Source organism: Typha latifolia, chromosome 3, assembly GCF_019914945.1.
Source record: "Typha latifolia isolate L0001 chromosome 3, TyphaL0001v2, whole genome shotgun sequence".
NCBI classification, from domain to species: Eukaryota; Viridiplantae; Streptophyta; class Magnoliopsida; order Poales; family Typhaceae; genus Typha; species Typha latifolia.
Window position 1 is genome coordinate 17,582,509 of NC_133088.1, and position 20,417 is coordinate 17,602,925.

Below are 20,417 nucleotides of genomic sequence, written 5' to 3' on the forward strand. Positions count from 1 at the left end.
TTCAACCATCTTTCCTCATCTATTTATTTTATTGCAACACTGCACTATATTTTAGGAGCTTTGGTTTCCTTCTCTACAAACTTCTCATCAAATTTATTTCCACAGCCTTCAATTTAACGCCAAACATGCTTGAGAAAAGATCCGATACCTAATGAGGAACCGCGGTAGAGCACCACCACTAAACACACTGCCGGGAAGAGGGTGAGCTCACAAACGAGCGGAATTATGTCCTTTGTCTCCGCCTTCTTTCCTCCATAGATTTGAAGATAGATGTTACATGAGAATGCCACAAGTAGAGCCACCAGTGCAATGAGGAATGACATGTTTGCTAATAAGTACTTGGTAGGAAGAGAGCGTCGAAAGTCTTGCTCCTTATAAGAAGAGCTTAAGAAGGATAAGAATAGCACAAGAGAAGCAGAGGCACTGGATAACCCGATCACGTATGCATGGGAGAACACTTTGAATGCAGTCCTGTGAAGGAAGATTGGGTTTTGGTTTGCATCCTTATCACCTGGAATGGAGAAACTAGAGGCAAATACCACAGCTGCTACGAGGCTGGAGCATGTCTTCCCCAATTCCATTAGCTGCTCTTTGCCACTTCTTACCATATCCCTGTGGTTCTCGGTGAAGAGCTCTTGCGCAGTCTTTTCTTTTTTGTTTCGGCTGTACTCGAGATCTTTTGGTACTATCTTTCTTACTTGCTGCACTTGATACAGTCATAGGTAAGTTTCCTTATAATTTATTTTTTTGCCTTAATTCTTTATAAGAATTATGAGAAGTACTGTGCTAACCAACACTCTACAAATATTCTACAAATATTTTGATGTGGCAGGCATCATCATGTTCATGATAGTTCTCATCTCCGTCTCATAAAACATGACAATACCACATAATCTTATTTGTAAAATATTTGTAAAGTACTAGATTCAACATGCACATAGTTATATATTACATCTGTATCTTATAACTCGATCTACTTTTTGTTTAGTCAAACCTAAGAAAAAAAATTTCTCACCAATTCTTCAAAGGAAAAAAGGTTGGAGCAGGCATAATTGAGTTTGTGAAGATGTATATATATATATATAGAGAGAGAGAGAGAGAGAGAGAGAGAGAGAGAGAGAGAGAGAGAGAGAGAGACCAAGTTATGTGTAAGTTCACCTCAAACCATTGGAGTTCATATTGCATCTGCAAGGCAAAGCCCTCGTCTTTCACAATTTTCTCTGCAGCAAAATGTAAGATGGTATTTCCAGTCGCCCGATCGATGGAGGACAGCAACCAAGAAGGTAAATTTGGATTACTCCCAGAAGTCATTGATTCTATAACCTTCACAATCTTTTTATGGCCATATTTGATTGCCACTTGAAGCACATTCCTTCCCTCTGTATCTAAATTGATAGCAGACTGCGGAAAGTTTGTTAAGATTTGCTTCACGAATTCATCAAGTCCCATTTTAGCACCAAGAATCAGAGGTGACTCTGTCCACTGTATTATCTCGTCACGATGATCATCAGTCACATCCTTTTTCTGGCAGCAACACTTCACTTCTGCTGTAGTTTTATTCCCATCTTGTTCTTCAAGAAGACTTCTTTCGCCTGCTTTTTCTGGAGGTTTTCCTCCTTTGTTAAAAAAATCCCAATAACCAGGCTCGCTAGCCAAGAAAGCAATCAGCTCTGTGGCTTGCGTATGCTTTTGTTTCTTCAATTGGAGATTATGAAGGCCAGGAGACACTGTTAGATAACAAACAGGGACTGTAGATTAACTAAGAGTTGTATATCAACTCTAGCATATTAGATTATAAATCTGGAGAAAGATTTAACACCATAAAATCCGTTTGAATTTTCAAGTCCAGGATATATATATTTAAAACTCACATTGCTTCAATACATTGAAAACAAGCTGTCGGATCCATGCGACTGTAGAAACCTCAAATCCAGGGAACTAGTAAGTCTAATGTAGTACAAAAAGAATGCAATTTTAATAAGGGATAATTACTGCACCAGGAAATCTGTAAATCCACTCCAAGAGGCCACAAAGGGTAGAATAGTGTTCTGGAAATTTTTGACAAAGTGTCATCTGAGACTGCTTCTCTTCATCCTGCAATTGCAGCTCCAACATTTGTTGCAGTAAAAGCCAAAAATTATTATGTTGTTATTGTTGAAACAAAGGACATTTAACTCGATTGTTATTATTAGATAGATAAGACGATTAGTATTGTAAAAGAAAAAAAAAAAAGACTCCACATTCAATCCATTTAATCCAAGTCCACGTCTTGGATCTACTAAAAATATGAGAAATTTGAGTTCATCTTTCTTTGTTAGCTAAAAACTTTCAGAGAAATTGGATGTATAGAAAGATTAAATATGAATTACCGTTGGTATCTCCAACTTTTCTTCGTCCCTTCTAAATTGATGAACAACTTCCTCTTCATCCCTTAAATATTTATGAGCAACTGTCTTTTCCAAGGGAATACCTGAAATAACAAAATAAGCTAGAAGAGAGCGCTCAAGAGCATTGTTTGTAATGTTTATACGACCCATAATATCTCCCTATATATATGGTTGATTTCTAAAACATGTCTACAGAAATATACGTACCTCTTAAGAATCTTTTTGCTTCTTGAAAAACTTCACTGAATTTCTAATCTTAAGTATAAAGCCACTTTATATTTTTCTTAGATTCACTATGTACATATGTGCCATTCAAGTTGGTTTTTTGAAGATAAAATATGATCAAAGCGCCTTAGTTTCCTCATCTTCCAACTTTTCTTTTCTCTCTAGTTTCATCCATATTCGTAAATTCATGTTCAACTGTTGTTCTTTCACATAAGGTGATTGATATATAGGAATAATACAACACGGTGATCATGACGCATACTAGTATAATACTAGGGAGCGAGCATGTCTAACAGTTTGGAGAGTATCTGAAACGATCTACACTACCCATCAAGCTAACTTTCTGTCACAATTAGTTTGGCTGACTGTTCTAACTTATATGAAAACAAATGATAGGTAAAGAAGTGCAGATTGAGGACTAATTAATTAGAAAGAAATGGAAGAAAAAGAAAGGGAAGGGTGCTAACAGTCATAGATGAAGGAACCCAGGGCCCCAAGCCGCAGTTTGGTTCTGAAGGCCTCAGGAATGGTCAGCAAGAGCTGCAATGGCGTGACGCCATTTGAATTGCGACTACTTATCAGACCTTTATTTTCATTTGCTATCTCCATTGCAAGATCTGCACATAAAACATATATATGCACATATCGATCACCTACCTAGTTACATATGATGTAAGATGGTGAACCTTATATAATTAATTATGTATATAATTATATACCAGGCGCATTTCCCATGACTGCACAATGCAGCATGTTGGAGCCATCCGTCCTCCTCCGTTTTATATCACTTCCGAGTCCCACCAGCGTCCAAAAGACGTCTCGCTCCCCGTAGAGCGCCGCCTTGTGTAGCGGGGTCTCCTGGTTCTCGTTTGTTTCCTCCATGAGCTTCTCGCATTGCTTCACAAGCGCCTCCACCACCCTCACGTCTCCCTTCGCTGCAGCCACGTGCAGCGCCGTATCACGGTAGCAGTTCGAGGCCATTAGATTGCTCTCAGGCATCACCTCCACCAGCTTCAGTGCGAGTTCGCTCTTCCCATAGGCGATCACGACGCTGAGCAACGGGTCATCTGATAAGTTCACCGTCTGTGCCATTTCGTTCGCGACGAGCTTCTGGAGGTAATTAAAGTCACTCCTTTGTATCGCGGCATCGATCTCTCTGTACATTGCCTTGAATTTGTGCTTGTAGATCTGCGGGAAGTTAGACGGCGGTGGTAGCCACCGCTCATCTGAGCTCGCCATAGCATCATGGCCAGGTACTTCTGTTTCCTCCATATCCATACCTTCGCCGGGAAACCTTACCATATTATCCATATCCATATCCATATCCGTACTCATATCAGGGGGCAACATTTTTATATATACAACTCTTGTTTGATTAATTAGCTTGGTGCAATGTTTTATATAGGCTAGAGGAAAAAAGGTCATTTTTCTTTTGCATGTCATTTGCTTGTGATTGGAGGAAGAACGTGTGCATCGGATTCTCTCGTCCAATTGGGTTTAGGAACAAATTAATACCAGTTCATAAGGCAAATTAAAGCTAGGGTGTACGTATATATTCGTGTTCGCCCTTCATTGTGGGCTTGTGGCCCAAACTATTGGGAGACTTAAAATAGTTAATTCTCGGATTCTCATAGTAGGAGTAGGTGATCATAATGTATTCATGCCTTATTACACAATCAACTCACAAGTCACATACCCTGGTTCCCAGTTTGACTATTTGTTGAATAATGATTGTGACAATTCTAAAGCTTGAGTAGACTAAACTGAGGCAATTCTTGAATTGTTATCAAGTATCTATCTATAAGAGAAGGTGGGAAAAAAAGAAAACCTTGTTCACTTAGAGGTCAAATAACGTCATTTGGCTGCGGGTCCTATGGATTCATAAGATTCAACTTCGATGCGTTAAAGATATCCGCCACAAGAAGGCAGGCGTGTTTGTCGTGTAGCCTTCGTTCTATATCTAGAGACGGCAGAGAGGTGGCTCCTCTTGTGTGAGAAAAGAGATAAGTGAGCAAGAAAATCTTCAGAGAGATAGAATTCTTTCTTGTTTTTTTAATCTCTTCATCGCTATTCTCTTTTCTTCCTGTAGTTCTCAGTATGGGTGATGCTCAAGACTTCCAACTTCACATCGGAGGTTTTAAGCTCTCTTATCTCTTTCTCCCTCTATATATGTATTGTTTTTGCTTGATCCCAGAGGAGAAATTATGTACCTTTTCTTCTGAAGTAAGACAATTCCTTGGCATGTTTTTCATGGCGTACTACTAGAGTTGCTGGATCTGTATCCTGATTATATTAGAATTGGTGGAACAATATGGTTTTTCTATTTTATTTTGGGCCTTAATGGGCCGTTAGGCCCAAGAAGTTTTCTTCTTTTTTTTTTTTTTAGTCAAGAATGACATCGAACTAGGGGTGAAAATGAGTGGGAGACTCTGTCTATGTGGATACGATTATGGTGCTTATTTTGATTCAACTTGTCTACCATCTTAAGTTCACTATTTGTAATCAGAATCTTTATTTGAATAAAAAGTATAGATTCATATACGATTTTACCACTATACAATCCGTATCCGATGAAATATGAGTAGGATCTTAGGTTTGCAATGTAAGACATCATGGCTCTTGATGTAATCTATTTTCCAACCAAAAGAGCTCCTCTGATTCTCTGAATTTTGAGTACTTAGTCATTAAATCGATGGTGCTTATTATGTCTCCAAATTGTAGGTTATCCAAGTCATGGAATTGAAGGCCCAAATGGCTCTGCTCCCCAGAAAGATCACACTGTCATCAACCATCTTAATATAACAACACCTCCAATTCAGACAGACTCGGTGTTCCAACACTGGAAGTGGTGGTGGTTAGTTTTGCTCAACATCTTCTTCCTCCTCTCCGGCCAAACCGTGGCCACCCTGCTCGGCCGGCTCTACTATGACCAAGGCGGCAATAGCAAGTGGATGGCCACCATCGTCCAATCTGCCGGCTACCCTCTCCTCGTCATCCCCCTCTTCCTCTACCCTTCTCCTTCCACCTCGACAACCGCCGTCGCCGTCCCCCGACCTCCTCTCGTAAAGATCACTGCTATATATACCGCGCTCGGACTTTTAATCGCCGGCGATAACTTGATGTACTCCTATGGCCTTCTGTACCTCCCTGTGTCCACCTACTCTCTTATTTGTGCAACTCAACTTGCCTTCAACGCTGTGTTCTCCTACTTCCTCAACAATCAAAAGTTCACTTCTTTGATATTCAACTCCGTCGTGCTTCTAACCTTCTCCGCTGCGCTCCTCGGAGTCAACTCGGATTCTGGGGACTCGACTGACGGCCTGAAGACCAAGTACGCACTAGGGTTCATGCTAACTCTCGGAGCTTCTGCGCTATTCTCACTCATCCTTTCATTAATGCAGCTCACCTTTCAAAAGGCGAGCCTTAAATCCTGAAACTCTTGCTCTGGTACTATGTTAAATAAGCTTCGAATTTGATATGTTATATTTTAACAGGTAATAAGGACGGAGACGTTCTCCGTCGTGCTAGAGATGCAAATCTGGTGTAGCCTCGTTGCAGCCGGCGCTTCGGTGTTAGGACTCTTTGCGAGTGGAGAATGGAGGAGTTTAGGGGCAGAGATGGATGGATATGGGGAAGGGAAGGTGTCCTACGTGATGACATTGGTTTGGACTGCTATAGCTTGGCAGGTCGCAGCCGTGGGGACTGTGGGTTTGATCTTTGTGGTGTCTTCTCTGTTTGCCAACGTGATCAGTACCTTGGCATTGCCATTGGTGCCCATCTTTGCTGTGATCTTTTTTCATGATAAGATGGATGGGGTGAAGGTGGTGGCCATGTTGATTGCTGTGTGGGGATTCCTTTCCTATATTTATCAACACTATCTTGATGATCTGAGAGCCAAGAAGAAGGCTAAGCAATGTGCTAGTAAATAGATTGAGTTGGTATTGGAAGTTCATATATATAGTATTGTAGTCTCGAAGATAACATATGGCAGTAGGTGGGATTGTTATATTTTGGGATGATAAAATTATATTTACTCACCACTATCCCGGAGGCAAACAGGGGACAGAAGAACGATTGGGTGTCACGGTTCCAACTTCCAATAGTAGTGGTAGACATTGACTACTACTTGGGGTTATCGTCGGAATCGCACCGTTATTCTTTTGGTCAAATTAGTTTTCTCAAATATTTATTTATACGAAATTAAGTGTGTTTAAATTTCTTAGAATAAATTTTTAATTTTTTTACATAAATCTAAACTAGAGAGCGATTTTATATTTTTTTTTTTTCAAAAAACTTAACGAATATTTTATAGAATCTATTAGGAGACACGTCGTTAGCCGTCACGATCTAATTTTGAGGTCCTGATTAATTAGATGCCAACATTACTTGTTTCATTTAATTAGCTGTTAAGTACATCACTTCAGCCAGCCAATGCTGCCTCTCCACGTTTAGAAGGTGACAGACAGTCTATGAAAGCTAAAGTTACGAAACTCCATACGTGTATGGTCTGGTTGCCGACCAATTGGCCCTCCACTGTTACTTCCAAGAGTGATTATGGCACCATTTTTGTATGTCAAGTGCCCCTCCTTCATTTTCTGGTAGGGATAATGATTCAAAACTCATTGTCTAATTATTGATGATAAACTTCAAAAGTCTAGTTAGTTTGGTACCTTAATTCGTTTGTTAATTGGATTTAACTAGACAACAATACGATGATAACCCCAAAGTTTGTTAACTTTTATTACAAGGGAAAGTTGAAAACATTGTTGGAGCCCACCACTACAATCGGTGCACTACCACCACCACCACCACCACCATATTAGTGCCAAACACGCGTTATGATTAAGAGACGATATTAAGTTTCTGTTTTTCTTATAAACAGATTTTTTTGACCTAATTAAGACTTTTAAAATATTATAATTATCAATGTATTGTCGATAGTAATTATGATATTTTTAAAAAATAGAGTAGCAATTATGATATTGTAAAAAATCCCAAAAGAAATTAACTAATGAACTAAGTTACGTCTGGAAAAATAGAAAAGAAAAGAAGAGAAAAGATAGGAAGATGTATATTTAATCTCCAATGCCCTTTTAAAAATTATAATATTAATTCGACAGCTATAATAGTCAGTTTTCATACACGGTACCAATTTCTTGATACCGATTCCAAAATCATATTACGTAAGAAAAAGAGTATATTAGTTAAGAAGATTTAATTACGTGTGACTAACTTTTCAATTTTTCTATTATATCCTTGAAGATCTTAAAGAAGAAGTACTCTATAGGTTATGATTTCTCTCTTAAATATAATTTTATCTTAATTATAAGAAATATTATGTAATATTAAATAATTTAAATTTGATTATTTGGAGATAAACTTTAATTTAAATATAATTCTCGGTCTCTATCTATTAAAATATATTACTCTTACTTAAAGATATATATATCTTTTACTTAATAAAATATTAAGATAATATAATTATAAAAAAATAATATGTAAATTTATATATCTAAAAAATAATAATAATTTGCTGAATCGGTAATATCTTTCATTCCTATTATAGTACGGAAGATACTCTTATTCTATTCTTATTCCACAACACGAAGCACAGTAATTAAAGTCGTCTCTTCCAACTTCTCGGTGCTGTAAAAAAATTAACAAAACAAAGAGAGTAAAGAAAAGAACTTGTCGGAGAAGTGAAAAAAACCAAACAACTAACTACTTTGCTCCACGTCGTGTTCCGTTCCTCGTCACCGTCGCCCAACGCACTCAACAGCGACGCCTCGACCGACCGCAAGAAAAAAGGCAAAATATTTGATTTTTCAAAGAAGAAGAAGAAGAAGTTGTATTCGAATCTATTTCAGAAGCATTTAATTCACACATGCCATCTGATCACGCTGTTCTATGCAAGAGCAAATTACACACGTAAACTAAGTATTAAGACGAAAATTTTAGATTTTGCTTAATTTGTTGGCCAGAAAAATAGTTAATGGCAAGCTTCGTAGAATTTAAGGGAAGAAGCAACGACAAAATCATCAGCGCAACCTACCCAAGTGTGCGAGCTTATTCGAACGGTGGTGGTGGAGCGATGCGGCGGAGCCGGCCGACCCATGGCGGTGGTGCTGCGGCGCTTTAGCTCTCCGGAGCTCGCCTGAGAACCCCGCATCGGCCACGTGGCACCTCCGATGGCCGGGACTGGGCCTTACGAGCGGGCTCAAACACACGGCGAACCCCGACATCGCTCCGCCGCCGTGGTGGTGCCGACGGAGATCGTAGCCAACTCGCCGCATCGGCGTCGGCATCGGGCGCCATGGAGAAGACTCCGTCGAGTAGCCGCTATCGTCGTCCTCCCTACTCTCCGGCGACATTCCTCGATCCCTCGCCGGATACGGCCTTCTCTGCGGAGGGGAGTCGCTCTGCTGCGGCTTCCTCCGGCGGCCGCCGTGCAAGATTCCCTTGAGCCAAGACGAAGTCCTCGACGGCTCCGCTGATCTGGAATGACCAAAAATGGTCGATAAGATCGAGAACTTCCTTCCCTTCTCCTTCTCGCCGCCTATCTGAGGGGTTCTCGAGAAGAGTAGGCCGGATCGGCCGCCAGAGGCGTATGGGGGAACGGATCGGGGAAACGCTAACGGAGGCGGCGGCGGTGGAGGAGAAGGAGAAGGGATCGGTGAGGCGCCGTTCTCGGCGGCAACGAGGGCGAAGAGACGATCGCAGAGGCACGGAGCACAAACCCCGACGGCGTTCGCGTAGGGGTGGATTTTGCACCTCATTGCTTCCTCCACCACGACGGGGTCTTCTCTCCTCTTCCTCTTCTCTTTGCTTCCGCCATTAATGAGATGAGGCGAGCGATTAGGATTAGGGTTCGGAAATGGAGACAGATGAGAAAGCAGACAGCAGAGGATTTGGAGGGTTCGTCCAATCGTCCTCCGCCTGTGGATTCTTTCGATCTCTCGCCGCCGATATGTTGGAATTGGAATAGGAATAGGAATTTATTTATCAGAAAGGTCCGTTCTGCTGTCCATTCGGTACTGTTTAAGTTTATGCGCTTACTAGTAATAACTTGGATAACTCGACTTTACCCCATTTATCGGGCAAATTTCGACTATTCTATTCCACTCCATTTTTGTATATAAAATATATAATTACTGTTAGATCTTTGCTATTCTTTAATAAAAAAATAATTCAAAAGAGTTATATTCAAAGGAGTTATGTAATAAATAAAATTTATTACATGTGGAATCATAACTAGAGGCCAATGACTGGGAGTGAAGAATTAAAACCACTGTAACGAAACAGATGAAAACTTTTCATTCTAAAAAGGCAACTAGTTGACTCGTGGCAGTTTATTTTCGAAGAACTGAGCATACACGAAGAAGGGTTTAGTTAGACGAGACCTAGTTAACCATATAAAGATTTGACCACATTAAATTGGTCAAGTCACATGTACACACTCTTATCATATTATCTAGACGAAATGAACGAGTCAAACAGGCAGCACAAAAGGTAGATGTTACGTGGAAAGTAATGTTGCACCTCTAGGTTTCATATGGTTCATGGCTTGGCTTCAAGGACTGCGACGTAGAAGAAAAGTTAAATTTAAATCGTAGAAATTAGACGAATGTCAAGTGCTTCTAGACATGTGTATCAGACGAATGATGCTGATTATATATAATTGAATGGAAGTCAAGATAAGGAAATTTGACCTTTTTTTTTTGTGCATACAAGTTGTTAGCTAGAAATGCTGAAAGAGTTGTATTACTTATTAGATAAAACGTTGTTATAGTATGTATTGGTATATCACTGGCGATCGTTGCAGTCTTACCGACCTATGATGCCAGAAGAAAGCTCCTTATGAACTTTCTGAAAGAGCCTAAACGAATTAAAATATTTTAAACACAAATTTCAAGAGGTAGGTGATGGATTTCTTCTTTGTTACGCAATAAGTTGATGGAAAAGTAACATTGTTATCTCATAATTAATGATTATTTCAGTTCTTCAGTTGCTTTCTTTCTCTTCCTTTTTTGATTTTTTACTCTCTTCCATCGTTTTCGTCCTACAAATTGGCAGTAAGTTTAGTCCCACATCGGAGCCGGAACAAGTATTAGAAGCAGAAGAGATTATAAATGGCGGCGAAGGCCCACGTAGAAACTCATACCTTTCTCGGCCTTTTGGCTAAGATCAAGTGTAGTATCTGTTCTTATCAGTTTAATATCTGATACGTGGGCCATCGGCCCACCACGATATTAAATTAATTTCTCTTGGGGGAGGGCCCACCTCACAGTAGCTTGCTGCTGGGGCCCTCAGGCGTCGCCCGCGCGTTGCACTACTGCACGGGCCTGGCGCACCCCTACAAATCTTTAATTCTCAAAATTTTCTAACTTATGGGCCGAGCCCATTTGGAACCGAACTTTTTTGGGCTTTTTGTTAATGGTCCCCTTTTTATGGATAGTTTGAGAGAAATCGAAAAAGATTTCAAGCTTCGAGAGAAGTATAAAAAAATATCTTTAAGGAGCCTCTTGCTTGCGTGATAAGTATGAAAGTGTCTGAGATAAAAAGTAATGTTATACTGTAGCTAGATTTATAATAATATCAAATGGGGGCCGAATAGAACTGGCCCATAGAAAGACCCAAAATCATGACCTTATTTTTGCGTTGTTGTTAGATTCTCAATCATATCTCGAACGCCACCGTTTGTTGCTTCACACGCGTGAGCTATGGCGACGAGCGTGCGGTGGCATCATCCCCTCTTCCTTAACCCCCACCGCCGTCTCACCCACCACTCGCCGCCGCTGTCTCTATCCGTCCGAGCATTTCGCCGTAGTGACTTCGATGGCTTCGCGCGCCGCGTCGCCTCCGGCGAGGCCCTGCGCGATGCGTGGCGGCGCGCCAACGATGGCGTCGAGCAGCTCGCCTTCGAGGCGCGACGAACCGCCGAACGACTCGACCGACGGTTCTCGCTATCCCGCCGGTTCGACTCCGCTACCCGCGCAGCCGTTGCACGTGCGCGGGAGCTTGATGTCGAGCTAGGGATCGGACGGCGATTTCGATCCTTCTCCGTTGATTTCTCTCGTAATTGGCCTAGGGTTCGATATTATCTCTCTCTCTATTTTATACTCCTTTTCTCTTCCTTTCTTCCGTATTAAAGGCTTTAAATTTCTCACTGTTTCTCCACTTCATATTTCGCAATCGCAGTACAGGAAGGAGCTGAACGGTTTTCTTGAAACACCGCTCGGAAGAGGGTTAGTTGTGAGTTCTTTCTACGTCCTCCATTGCTGATTTTTGTTTTTATTTTTGAATGCTTGGTTGATTCTTGAAATTTTCCGGTTGATGCGTTGCGTGTTACAATTTGTGGGAGTTGTAATTGATGTAGATGGGGACCTGTAGATTAGTCAGTTGTCATTGCGTGTTACAATTATTATTCAGTTCATGTGCCTTGTAGTGTGAAGAGGAAATTGAAGGCTTGAAGTGTTGGTTACTTTGGGCTCCCCATCTTTTAGTCAATTAATTCAGTGGTAAACCAGTTGTTCAGTAAAAGAAGGATCTTTACAATTTGATTCACATAACAAATCAGCCATACTAGGAAATTCTACTGACACTGGCATATCATGCTGTTTTCCTGCTGGAAATTAGAAAATGATGTGGAAAGTATGAATATTTAAAATCTAAGAACTTCAACATCAGGTCCTCTTACTTTGCGTGATAATTTTTTTCTTCGCTTAGTATTTGATTTAATATAATGCTATGTCAACGTGCTTATCTTACTACATACTTGCAGACCATCTTTTTCGTTTGGTTTGTACTATCCGGTTGGCTGTTTAGGTTCTTCATTTTGGCTACATGGGTACTGCCATTTGCTTCTCCTCTTCTCATTGGAACATTTGCTAAGTGGTAAACCGGTTGTTCAGTAAAAGAAGGATCTTTACAATTTGATTCACATAACAAATCAGCCATACTAGGAAATTCTCCTGATACTGGCATATCATGTTGTTTTCCTACTGAAAATTAGAAAATGATGTGGAAAGTATGAATATTTGATCTAAGAACTTCTACATCGGGTCCTCTTAATAAGGGTACTTTGTTGATGGACAATTGCAACTTTGCAAAGAGGTGAAATACTCTTAGTTTGCGTGATAATTGTTTTCTTTGCTTAGTATTTGATTTAATATAATGCCATGTCAATGTGCTTATCTTACTACATACTTGCAGACCATCTTTTTCGTTTGGTTTGTACTATCCGGTTGGCTGTTTAGGTTCTTCATTTTGGCTACATGGGTACTGCCATTTGCTGCTCCTCTTCTCATTGGAACATTTGCTAATAATTTTGCTATTGAGGTATGCTTTTATGCTCTAAAATAGAATTATTTTACTTGTCGTGCAATTTTCTTTAATTTTTATTTATCTTCACTTCTTTAAGTTTCTAGGAATGCTTTGGTAATGATGCAGACAACATTTATATATTTCATATGCACTATATAGCCCTTGTTTTTATTGTCAAATTATGGTGGATTTGCTATTGTTATTTTTTCATAAGAATGTTCTATCATTTCCTTGGTATGCCCTAATATGCTTGCCACAACTGCTCCCCATTCTGATACTTATTTTGTCCTACTGTGTCTCACATTTAGTTGAGTCTTGTAATTTGATCAGATTGCAATATAGTAACTATATCTGATGAATTTCGCTTCTAATGTTTATTTAATTCCTTGATGAAATTGAAACCACTGACCCAGAGTACCAATTAAGATACTTTTTTGTTTTGTTTTTGGTTTGAATCAAACCAATTATAGGAGAGTTGACAAACTTGGTGAGAATAAGTATTGGAGGGAACATACAGTTGCACACTCTTTACTTCCCTGCTGATCTTGAGCTTCCCAGCCTCTATTATGCTGTGCACAATGTCGACTAAAGTATCTTGACTGCTGTTGCCTATTCACATAATTTGAATCACTGGACTAAGAGACCATGAAATTGATCATCTTATAGCCATAGTATTATTAGCAACATAAGGAAGAGTTCTGATTTAGCTTTTAACTGAGGCTAACATGAACTTAGCATCAATCAAGATGTGAGATGGGCATTATGTCTCTTTGTTTCTTGGTTATTAGATGTTTTTGCTGAAGATGTTGCAGTCTTGACATACAAATTAAGAAAGAAATTTGGGGCAGTGATTCTGGACAAATAGGTATGGTGGTCGCACACCTTCATCAGTAGAGACCTATGGGATAAGAACATGACAAGGGTACCACACTTCCATCTAGGAGTATGAATGTTATTCTAGTACGGGAAGTCCTTCTCTTTGCAATCAACTAAACTTTTTGGTCTTATCTATGGTCTTTACTTCTTTTTTTCTGTCTTCTATTTAATATATCGGTCCATTAGATTTTTGATAAGCAAAAGGACTTCCTCGTTGATATCCAAATACGAGATGCCATAAAACTTCTCATCATATCTTCTTCATCCTGCCAATAGTAGTTGGCACCTTTTGGTAACATGAGTAATTACTTCTAAGTAATTTAACACTATTGGTCTATATTGGAATTTTTTTAATGAAAATGTGCAACTTAAATAAGAAATGATTGTCTGCAGTAAGCTTTCAGAACTAGGCTGCTCCAGTGCTGCATTTTTAAATCGTTATGTTTAAAAGAGCTTGTCACACAGTAGTTCCATGGGGATACTTTTAAGATTGTTTTCAGACTTGTATCGATTAATGAGAATGCTGAATGCTGAATGCTGAATGCTGAATGCTGAATGCTGAATGCTGTTACACTTTTCTCTTTCTGATCGAAAAAGAGGAAAAAAGAATCTGCTCCTGATTCTAAAAAAACAAAGTATAATTTCCTATTAAATGCAGTGCATATTTACAAGTGACAGATTTCAAGTTCAACTTTTTATGTGTAGTAACTCATCTTTTACCGTCGTGTCTAATTTGTAATACGATGTTGGTATTAGCTATCACAGCAGAGCAAATTTTATGTTATTATACAGCAGCATTAAACTATACTGTTTTTCAGTCAAACTTAAGTTGGACAAATCAAACTGATTCCTTCCTGTATCAGGAGTTCATGACTGTTTGATTATGTGGTTCTTCTGTCTTTCAGGGAACTTGCCCTGCCTGTAAGAGGCGGTTTGTGGGCTATCGCAACCAGGTAATTCGTTGCACGAGTTGCCAAAACATTGTATGGCAACCAAAAGACAACTTCAGAGGAGGTGGCAGTTCTTCTGCGAAACGTTCTGATCAGGATATCATTGATATTGAGATCGAGGAAAAATAAGACAAAAAATGAGAAAATGACGCCCACGCCCAACATCCTGATGCTGCTCAACTAGAATAATGAGCAGAAACTCAAGTTATGAAGAATGTCAAGAAGTTGAGAGTTGTGTATCTTACCAGTTTAGGCTCGCAAAGTTGTCCCTCGTGTTCCTATTGTACATGAAAGCTTACATATATTTATTTTTAATATTCTGTATAACCTTCTATTCAGGCTAGATATATTGAAAATTTTGCGCAGCTTTTCACATTTTTTTAGGTGGCAGCAGATATGCTCATATACACACATGATGCACATTTTAGTTTGAAGGAGCTTTTTCCATCATCTGCAACTTGATTTAAAAATTATAGTTACAATTTAATCTGGATCATTGTGGGTTAGGTGCTTTAGTTTGAAATGCATAAAATAAGTCAAATTTTTTATGCTACACACAAGAAAATGTGTCAAAGCTTAAAGTTAGACAATAGTGTTTTATTTTCTTGTTTATTATAAGAAAAGGTCAGGGGTCCAATTTGGTATTTACTGAACTTGAAAGATTCTAATGGAAAAATCGCACAAATGTAGGGCCTTATAAGAAAATTTCCCTTTAAAAATCCGAATTGGGTTGGGACTAGGGAGCACATGAAACAAGCTGCATATGGCTGGCTACATGAGGCATCCCAAAACCGCTTGGGAATTCTCTCGAACATCTGGGCTGCCTTCAACGCTGCAAATAAAAGGAGAGATTCCACACCGCCACACTAACAGCCCCCTTTTCTTGGCTCGTCGCGTCTATGTCGTCCGTGGCGAAGAAGCGGGCGAAGAAGGCAAGGTCGGGAGAGTCCTCTACGCCGCTTCGGATCTTCAGAGAGCCATCTCCATCTCTCTTCCCTTCGAAGGAGGAGCTCCTCAAGCTCGTCGCTGTGCTCGCCATCGCCGCCTCCGTTGCCGTTGCTTGCAACTACGCCGCCGTCTTCGTCAGTCGCCACAAGCCGAAACCCTTCTGCGATAGCGGTCAAGATTCTTTTGACGCCCTCAATTCCGGTGACCGTTTGCCTTATATTTTCACTCTCCTTTTCTTCTTTTTTAGGAACGATCGCATGATTATGAGTTGATTTGTTTCAATTCAATTTCTTCACTGATAGTTGAACTAATCTTTTTTTTTTAAGCGGGACTCGTATTGTTTTTAAACACGTTGCTTTGATGTTCGATTGTACAATTTCGTACTCTACTTCTCTCCGGTGTCATAACTTTCCTGGCGTGATAGTTGGAAAACTTTACAGTAATCTCTCGACTTCATTAATATTTTAGCTTATTATTGTATTCTAACATTGTTCTTGGAAACGTATCTTGTTCTTTTGTAGCTAAACTTTATTAAAAGAATTAGTATGGATATTTGGTGAAATTTAAGCAGTAATAATGCAGGGTAAAAGGCCATCTCACTGAGAATAGTGAAAAAGAGAACAAGTTAGAAATAGGAAGGCACGTCTCTTATTTTCCACTCCCGTTTCATCTGTTAATTTTCTAGAAGCAAGCAAGCTAATTGTCAGCTATGCCATGTTTTCTGACCTTCCTTTTCATGATTTTTGGTAAATGAATATATTTTATGGAAACTTATATCTAGGCTAAATCACACGTAGTGCAATTCTTTCTTCCTTTCCACTTAGCATATAGCTTGCGAATGTGGTATTCACTCAAGGTTTTGTTACTTCTGCTTTTCTTTTTCATATCCTTCGCTCTTCCAAACCGTCTGGCTCAGTCATTATCACGTGTATTACTACAGGTTTTTGTGAACCTTGCCCTGACAATGGGAGATGCTATGAACGCAAGTTGGAGTGTTTTCATGGATATAAAAAACATGGAAGGATATGTATAGAAGATGGAGCTGTTAATAAGATGGCTAGGAGACTTGTATGTCTATATATTTTTCTTTCAGTTGGAAAGACTTGATTATTGATTTGAGACATTATGAAACTCTTCTTCTTTCATGCATTGAACAACACTATCCTCTGCAAATGCAGTCAGATTTGCTAGAGAGGATCATATGTGATGCATACACGCGGGTTTTATGCGATGAAGCTGGAAAAATCTGGGTCTGTTATCATGACCAACCTCGTGGTTTTCTTGCGACTTGTATGTAGAAATTTCTGGTATAGAATTATTCTTGTGGTTATTTGAGTAGGAAGTCAATTTGGCAGACATGAGACAAGCTATATCATATCTTTTGTGTGGTCTTTTCAGTTTCAAGAGGTTGATATTACAAAGATACTTGATGAAGAAACGGCCAAGGAATTTGGTGGCTTAAAAGATGATGGCCTCAAGTTGGCAAAATTTAAGGCAAGAGAGACTGCAGATAGCTTTTTCGAGACCAGGGCAATTGCCGATGGGTATGTAGTTCTTCCAATTTCTTTCAGGTCTGTGCCAGGCTTCTCAGATTTCTTCTAAGTCTCTTGTTTCTTCCACTTCTCATCTAATAGGAGCAAGGAGTATAAATGTCCAGAGTTGGTAGCAGAACTGCATAAGCCCCTCAGTTGTCGCATCCGTCAATGGATCTACAGAAACATTCTCCTTGTGATAACAGTTTCTGGTGTGGTATGTTGCTTAAACTAATCTTATTAAGTCTAACTTTACCCCAGACTTAGCTGATATGAAAAAGCTCACAGTTTTCAGGGTTATTATGGTTTTTATGGGGCATCCATCAGAGACAAGCTCTCGCAGACAGAGCCGAGATACTATACCAGCAGGTACATCAATCTTGATTTCTCCAAGATCATGATATGTCTTCATCATATTGAGCTGCTGGGCAGAGTGTTTTCCTTTTATGTTTCACAAATTTCTTTCTTTTTTCTAGAGATTTTGTAACTCCCCAGACTTCTATCTCCTACTAACTTCTGACTTCTAAGGTAGATTCTGTCACACTTTTTATCCTATGTTCTATTTTAAATTAGATTGCCCCTTCATGATAACCTCTCCATCATTTATATGTAATTCCCATTAAGTGCTTCATCTCTTCATGCACCACTCCTCATGCTTCTAGACTTGGTCTCGTTTGTTGTCAAAGATCCATGTCTTCGCCTAGTTAAAGGATTTGATGCGGGGGGGGTGGTCAAGAAGTTCTTCCTCTAAGGTCTAAGCACATCATAATGACACTAAACCACTGGAAGAGAATCAGTACCAAATATCCGTTTTTAGAGGTTGGAGAGAGAGAAATTATTCTCATAGGCATAAGATATATCCTTGAAGCATAGGGACCCTAGATGTCTATTGAGAATGCTTGTCTATGGGCGTCAAGCCTTCAACTGTTCTTACCATTCCTTCGACGGTGTGAAAATTATTAGGTGAACATAACTTCTGTGCTGCTTGAGATTTTCATGTGTCAGTGTGTGACAACCGAGCATAATACACCTTTCCTGGTGATTTTACTACTTTTGCTGATAAGCTGTATGTATAATGCAACAACACAATCTGAACTCTTTAAACTATGTCAAGTGCAAGTTTGAGAACTTCATGCACAAGTGGATGTGAAGGTACAAAAAGTGTGATAATGGATATCCGTATATTTATTGCATATATCCAGCTATAAGGAATTTTAGCATTGGAAAATGTGATTCTTTTCCATTCACTTCTTTGTGTTCTGTATGAAATCATTATTTTCGTACGTCGTGGTTTATGTCACTTCAATAGGTCTGTGAAATCCTTGAAGATAATGCAATAAATGTTAAGGCTGGAATCCATGAAGGAGAACCTTGGGTGGTCGCTTCTTGGTTAAGAGATCATCTACTCTCTCCAAGGGAAAGAAAGAATGTTACATTGTGGAAGAAGGTAATTTTCTCAATTGGGCTATTTTTCTGTTGGCTTTTGATGAATTTCATCACTCTCTACTCGTCTCGCTGAAAAAGATTTGGAATTATGTTCTATACTATGAGTCATCTGTGGATGTTATGCTGCCACCTTGGTAATCTGCATTAAATTCTTAATTGAGAGAAGATTGTAAATATAATCTTAGGTGCATAAATGTGTTCATATTTCTTGTTAACATAATCTTCTGTGAGCTATACTAATACTCTCAAACATAGGTTGAAGAATTGCTACAGGAAGATTCTCGCATTGATCAATACCCAAAGTTGATCAAGGGAGAGTCAAAGACTGTTATGCACTGGCAAGGTATATCTTCTGTTCCTAATTCATTTCTTGAGGTACTTTTGAGGCATTTTAGAGACATTTCGTAATTATGTAGCTGCATTGCTTTGGAAGAATCTGCTTTCATGCTATAGGTTACTATGCAATATGACAGTTTCATCTCCTTGTCGATTATTAAATGATAACTCTGTAATAGTACCTAGGTGAAATAGGCCACGGGATTTGCATTTCTTTTGAGTTATGAGTCTAAAGGCACGCGAAGATGATTTCTGGTGCTAAGACAATCTGCTCCTTACATCTAAGATACAATTTACTGTATGCTTTTGATGGTACACAGTTACGCAACAACTTATCAATGTTTTACTGCAGTGCAGTATAATAAACTGCTCTCTAATCTCCACACCTAAGATAAATTTACTGCATGCAGTATAAAAAAATGGAGGCCTTCTAACTAAATAGAAGCAGGTCATCTGCTCATATTTACTGCAGTCAGTATGTAGTATATACCACAGCATTTATCTGTTTTTTTAGGTAATACCACAGGATATATCTATTGAAAGCTGTTCTTTTACATGATCCTAGAGTTGCATTCCTTCTCTAGAACTCTCCTCTAACATAGCTTCAAATGATTTGGCAAATACTTGTCTACTGCAGTTGATGGCTCACTCAGCGCAAAGATTAAACAGATGGGAATTGCAAAGAAACCAAAACTCGTCAACCACGCAGATGTAGCTTCTAGTTGCAAAATGATTGCTAAGCTGAGTGACCCTCAATTTTCATAGTGTTGACAATTAAATGAGACTCACTCTGCAGTCAATCCCTGAAGGCTTCTAAAATTATGTTTCTGGCCAGCATTCATCCTTTTATTTTTGGTGATGCTGTATATCATTGTTACATAGTGCTGTTGTGTGATTATGAATTGCCGGTTTTATGTTTGTCCAGTAAATATCATACTGTACCTGGATGCTTATTCGTTAGATGGATTAAGGTGCTTTATGTATCACAATTTAATCTCGAGCAGGTAGAAGTCAAACTCTTTTTATTTCACACTAAGCCTACAAGCTTATTGGTTAGATAAGGTTCCATTTTTGCTTAACTCGGTGGAGATAGATTGCAAACGGCACGCGGATAACTTCACTATGGATTAGATCACTGATAATTGTAATACGTATGCCAAGATTTTCAATTCGGTAAAAGCCAAGGAGCAAGCCTCGGTTATATATGTATATATATACCCTAACGAGCCATAAGTAGGTATATATCAAGCCTGTTTTATGCGACTCCCAGCGCAAAGCAAATAATTAACCTCAACCTTCATTTTTTACGAATCTTCATCTATATTTTAGTATTATAAATTTAAAAGGTTAAAAAAGTAATTGCCCTTTTTTTAGTAAAAAAAAAAAGTTAACTT

The 20,417-nt window shown here is 39.1% G+C and overlaps 5 protein-coding genes and 1 non-coding gene across 7 annotated transcripts; 4 read left to right on the plus strand and 2 right to left on the minus strand.

Annotated features, from left to right (window-relative positions):
* On the minus strand, nucleotides 1-3,979 carry LOC140783417 (uncharacterized). Its single transcript, XM_073130308.1, has 7 exons — nucleotides 3,332-3,979; nucleotides 3,080-3,229; nucleotides 2,370-2,470; nucleotides 1,998-2,094; nucleotides 1,872-1,913; nucleotides 1,159-1,727; nucleotides 1-701 (listed from the first exon to the last, which is right to left on the minus strand). The coding sequence occupies exons 1-7, from the start codon at nucleotides 3,960-3,962 to the stop codon at nucleotides 114-116; spliced, it is 2,178 nt and encodes a 725-aa protein (XP_072986409.1). The 5' UTR covers nucleotides 3,963-3,979; the 3' UTR covers nucleotides 1-113.
* Nucleotides 3,980-4,517: 538 nt separating this feature from the next.
* On the plus strand, nucleotides 4,518-6,827 carry LOC140783313 (probable purine permease 11). The gene is made up of 4 exons (XM_073130159.1): nucleotides 4,518-4,619; nucleotides 4,702-4,746; nucleotides 5,334-6,028; nucleotides 6,107-6,827. The coding sequence occupies exons 2-4, from the start codon at nucleotides 4,710-4,712 to the stop codon at nucleotides 6,539-6,541; spliced, it is 1,167 nt and encodes a 388-aa protein (XP_072986260.1). The 5' UTR covers nucleotides 4,518-4,619; nucleotides 4,702-4,709; the 3' UTR covers nucleotides 6,542-6,827.
* A 1,606-nt stretch (nucleotides 6,828-8,433) lies between these two features.
* LOC140785222 (uncharacterized) lies at nucleotides 8,434-10,107 on the minus strand. The gene has a single exon (XM_073133001.1). The coding sequence runs from the start codon at nucleotides 9,386-9,388 to the stop codon at nucleotides 8,651-8,653; it is 738 nt and encodes a 245-aa protein (XP_072989102.1). The 5' UTR covers nucleotides 9,389-10,107; the 3' UTR covers nucleotides 8,434-8,650.
* A 662-nt stretch (nucleotides 10,108-10,769) lies between these two features.
* LOC140785396 (U2 spliceosomal RNA) lies at nucleotides 10,770-10,968 on the plus strand. The gene has a single exon (XR_012108452.1). It is a non-coding gene; the product is annotated as a U2 spliceosomal RNA (small nuclear RNA).
* On the plus strand, nucleotides 10,788-15,136 carry LOC140784200 (uncharacterized). Its single transcript, XM_073131460.1, has 4 exons — nucleotides 10,788-11,701; nucleotides 11,811-11,864; nucleotides 12,825-12,950; nucleotides 14,717-15,136. The coding sequence occupies exons 1-4, from the start codon at nucleotides 11,333-11,335 to the stop codon at nucleotides 14,888-14,890; spliced, it is 723 nt and encodes a 240-aa protein (XP_072987561.1). The 5' UTR covers nucleotides 10,788-11,332; the 3' UTR covers nucleotides 14,891-15,136.
* Nucleotides 15,137-15,545: 409 nt separating this feature from the next.
* LOC140784199 (uncharacterized) lies at nucleotides 15,546-20,012 on the plus strand. Of its 2 annotated transcripts, none has more exons than XM_073131457.1 (9): nucleotides 15,546-15,910; nucleotides 16,650-16,777; nucleotides 16,888-16,959; nucleotides 17,108-17,253; nucleotides 17,344-17,458; nucleotides 17,530-17,610; nucleotides 18,551-18,688; nucleotides 18,943-19,030; nucleotides 19,661-20,012. In XM_073131457.1, exons 1-9 carry the CDS (start codon nucleotides 15,661-15,663, stop codon nucleotides 19,786-19,788), a joined length of 1,146 nt encoding a protein of 381 aa, XP_072987558.1. In that variant the 5' UTR covers nucleotides 15,546-15,660; the 3' UTR covers nucleotides 19,789-20,012. The 2 variants fall into 2 exon arrangements, with proteins under 2 accessions (XP_072987558.1, XP_072987560.1); XM_073131459.1 differs by lacking the exon at nucleotides 15,546-15,910 and adding an exon at nucleotides 16,055-16,148.
* Nucleotides 20,013-20,417: the final 405 nt, after the last annotated feature.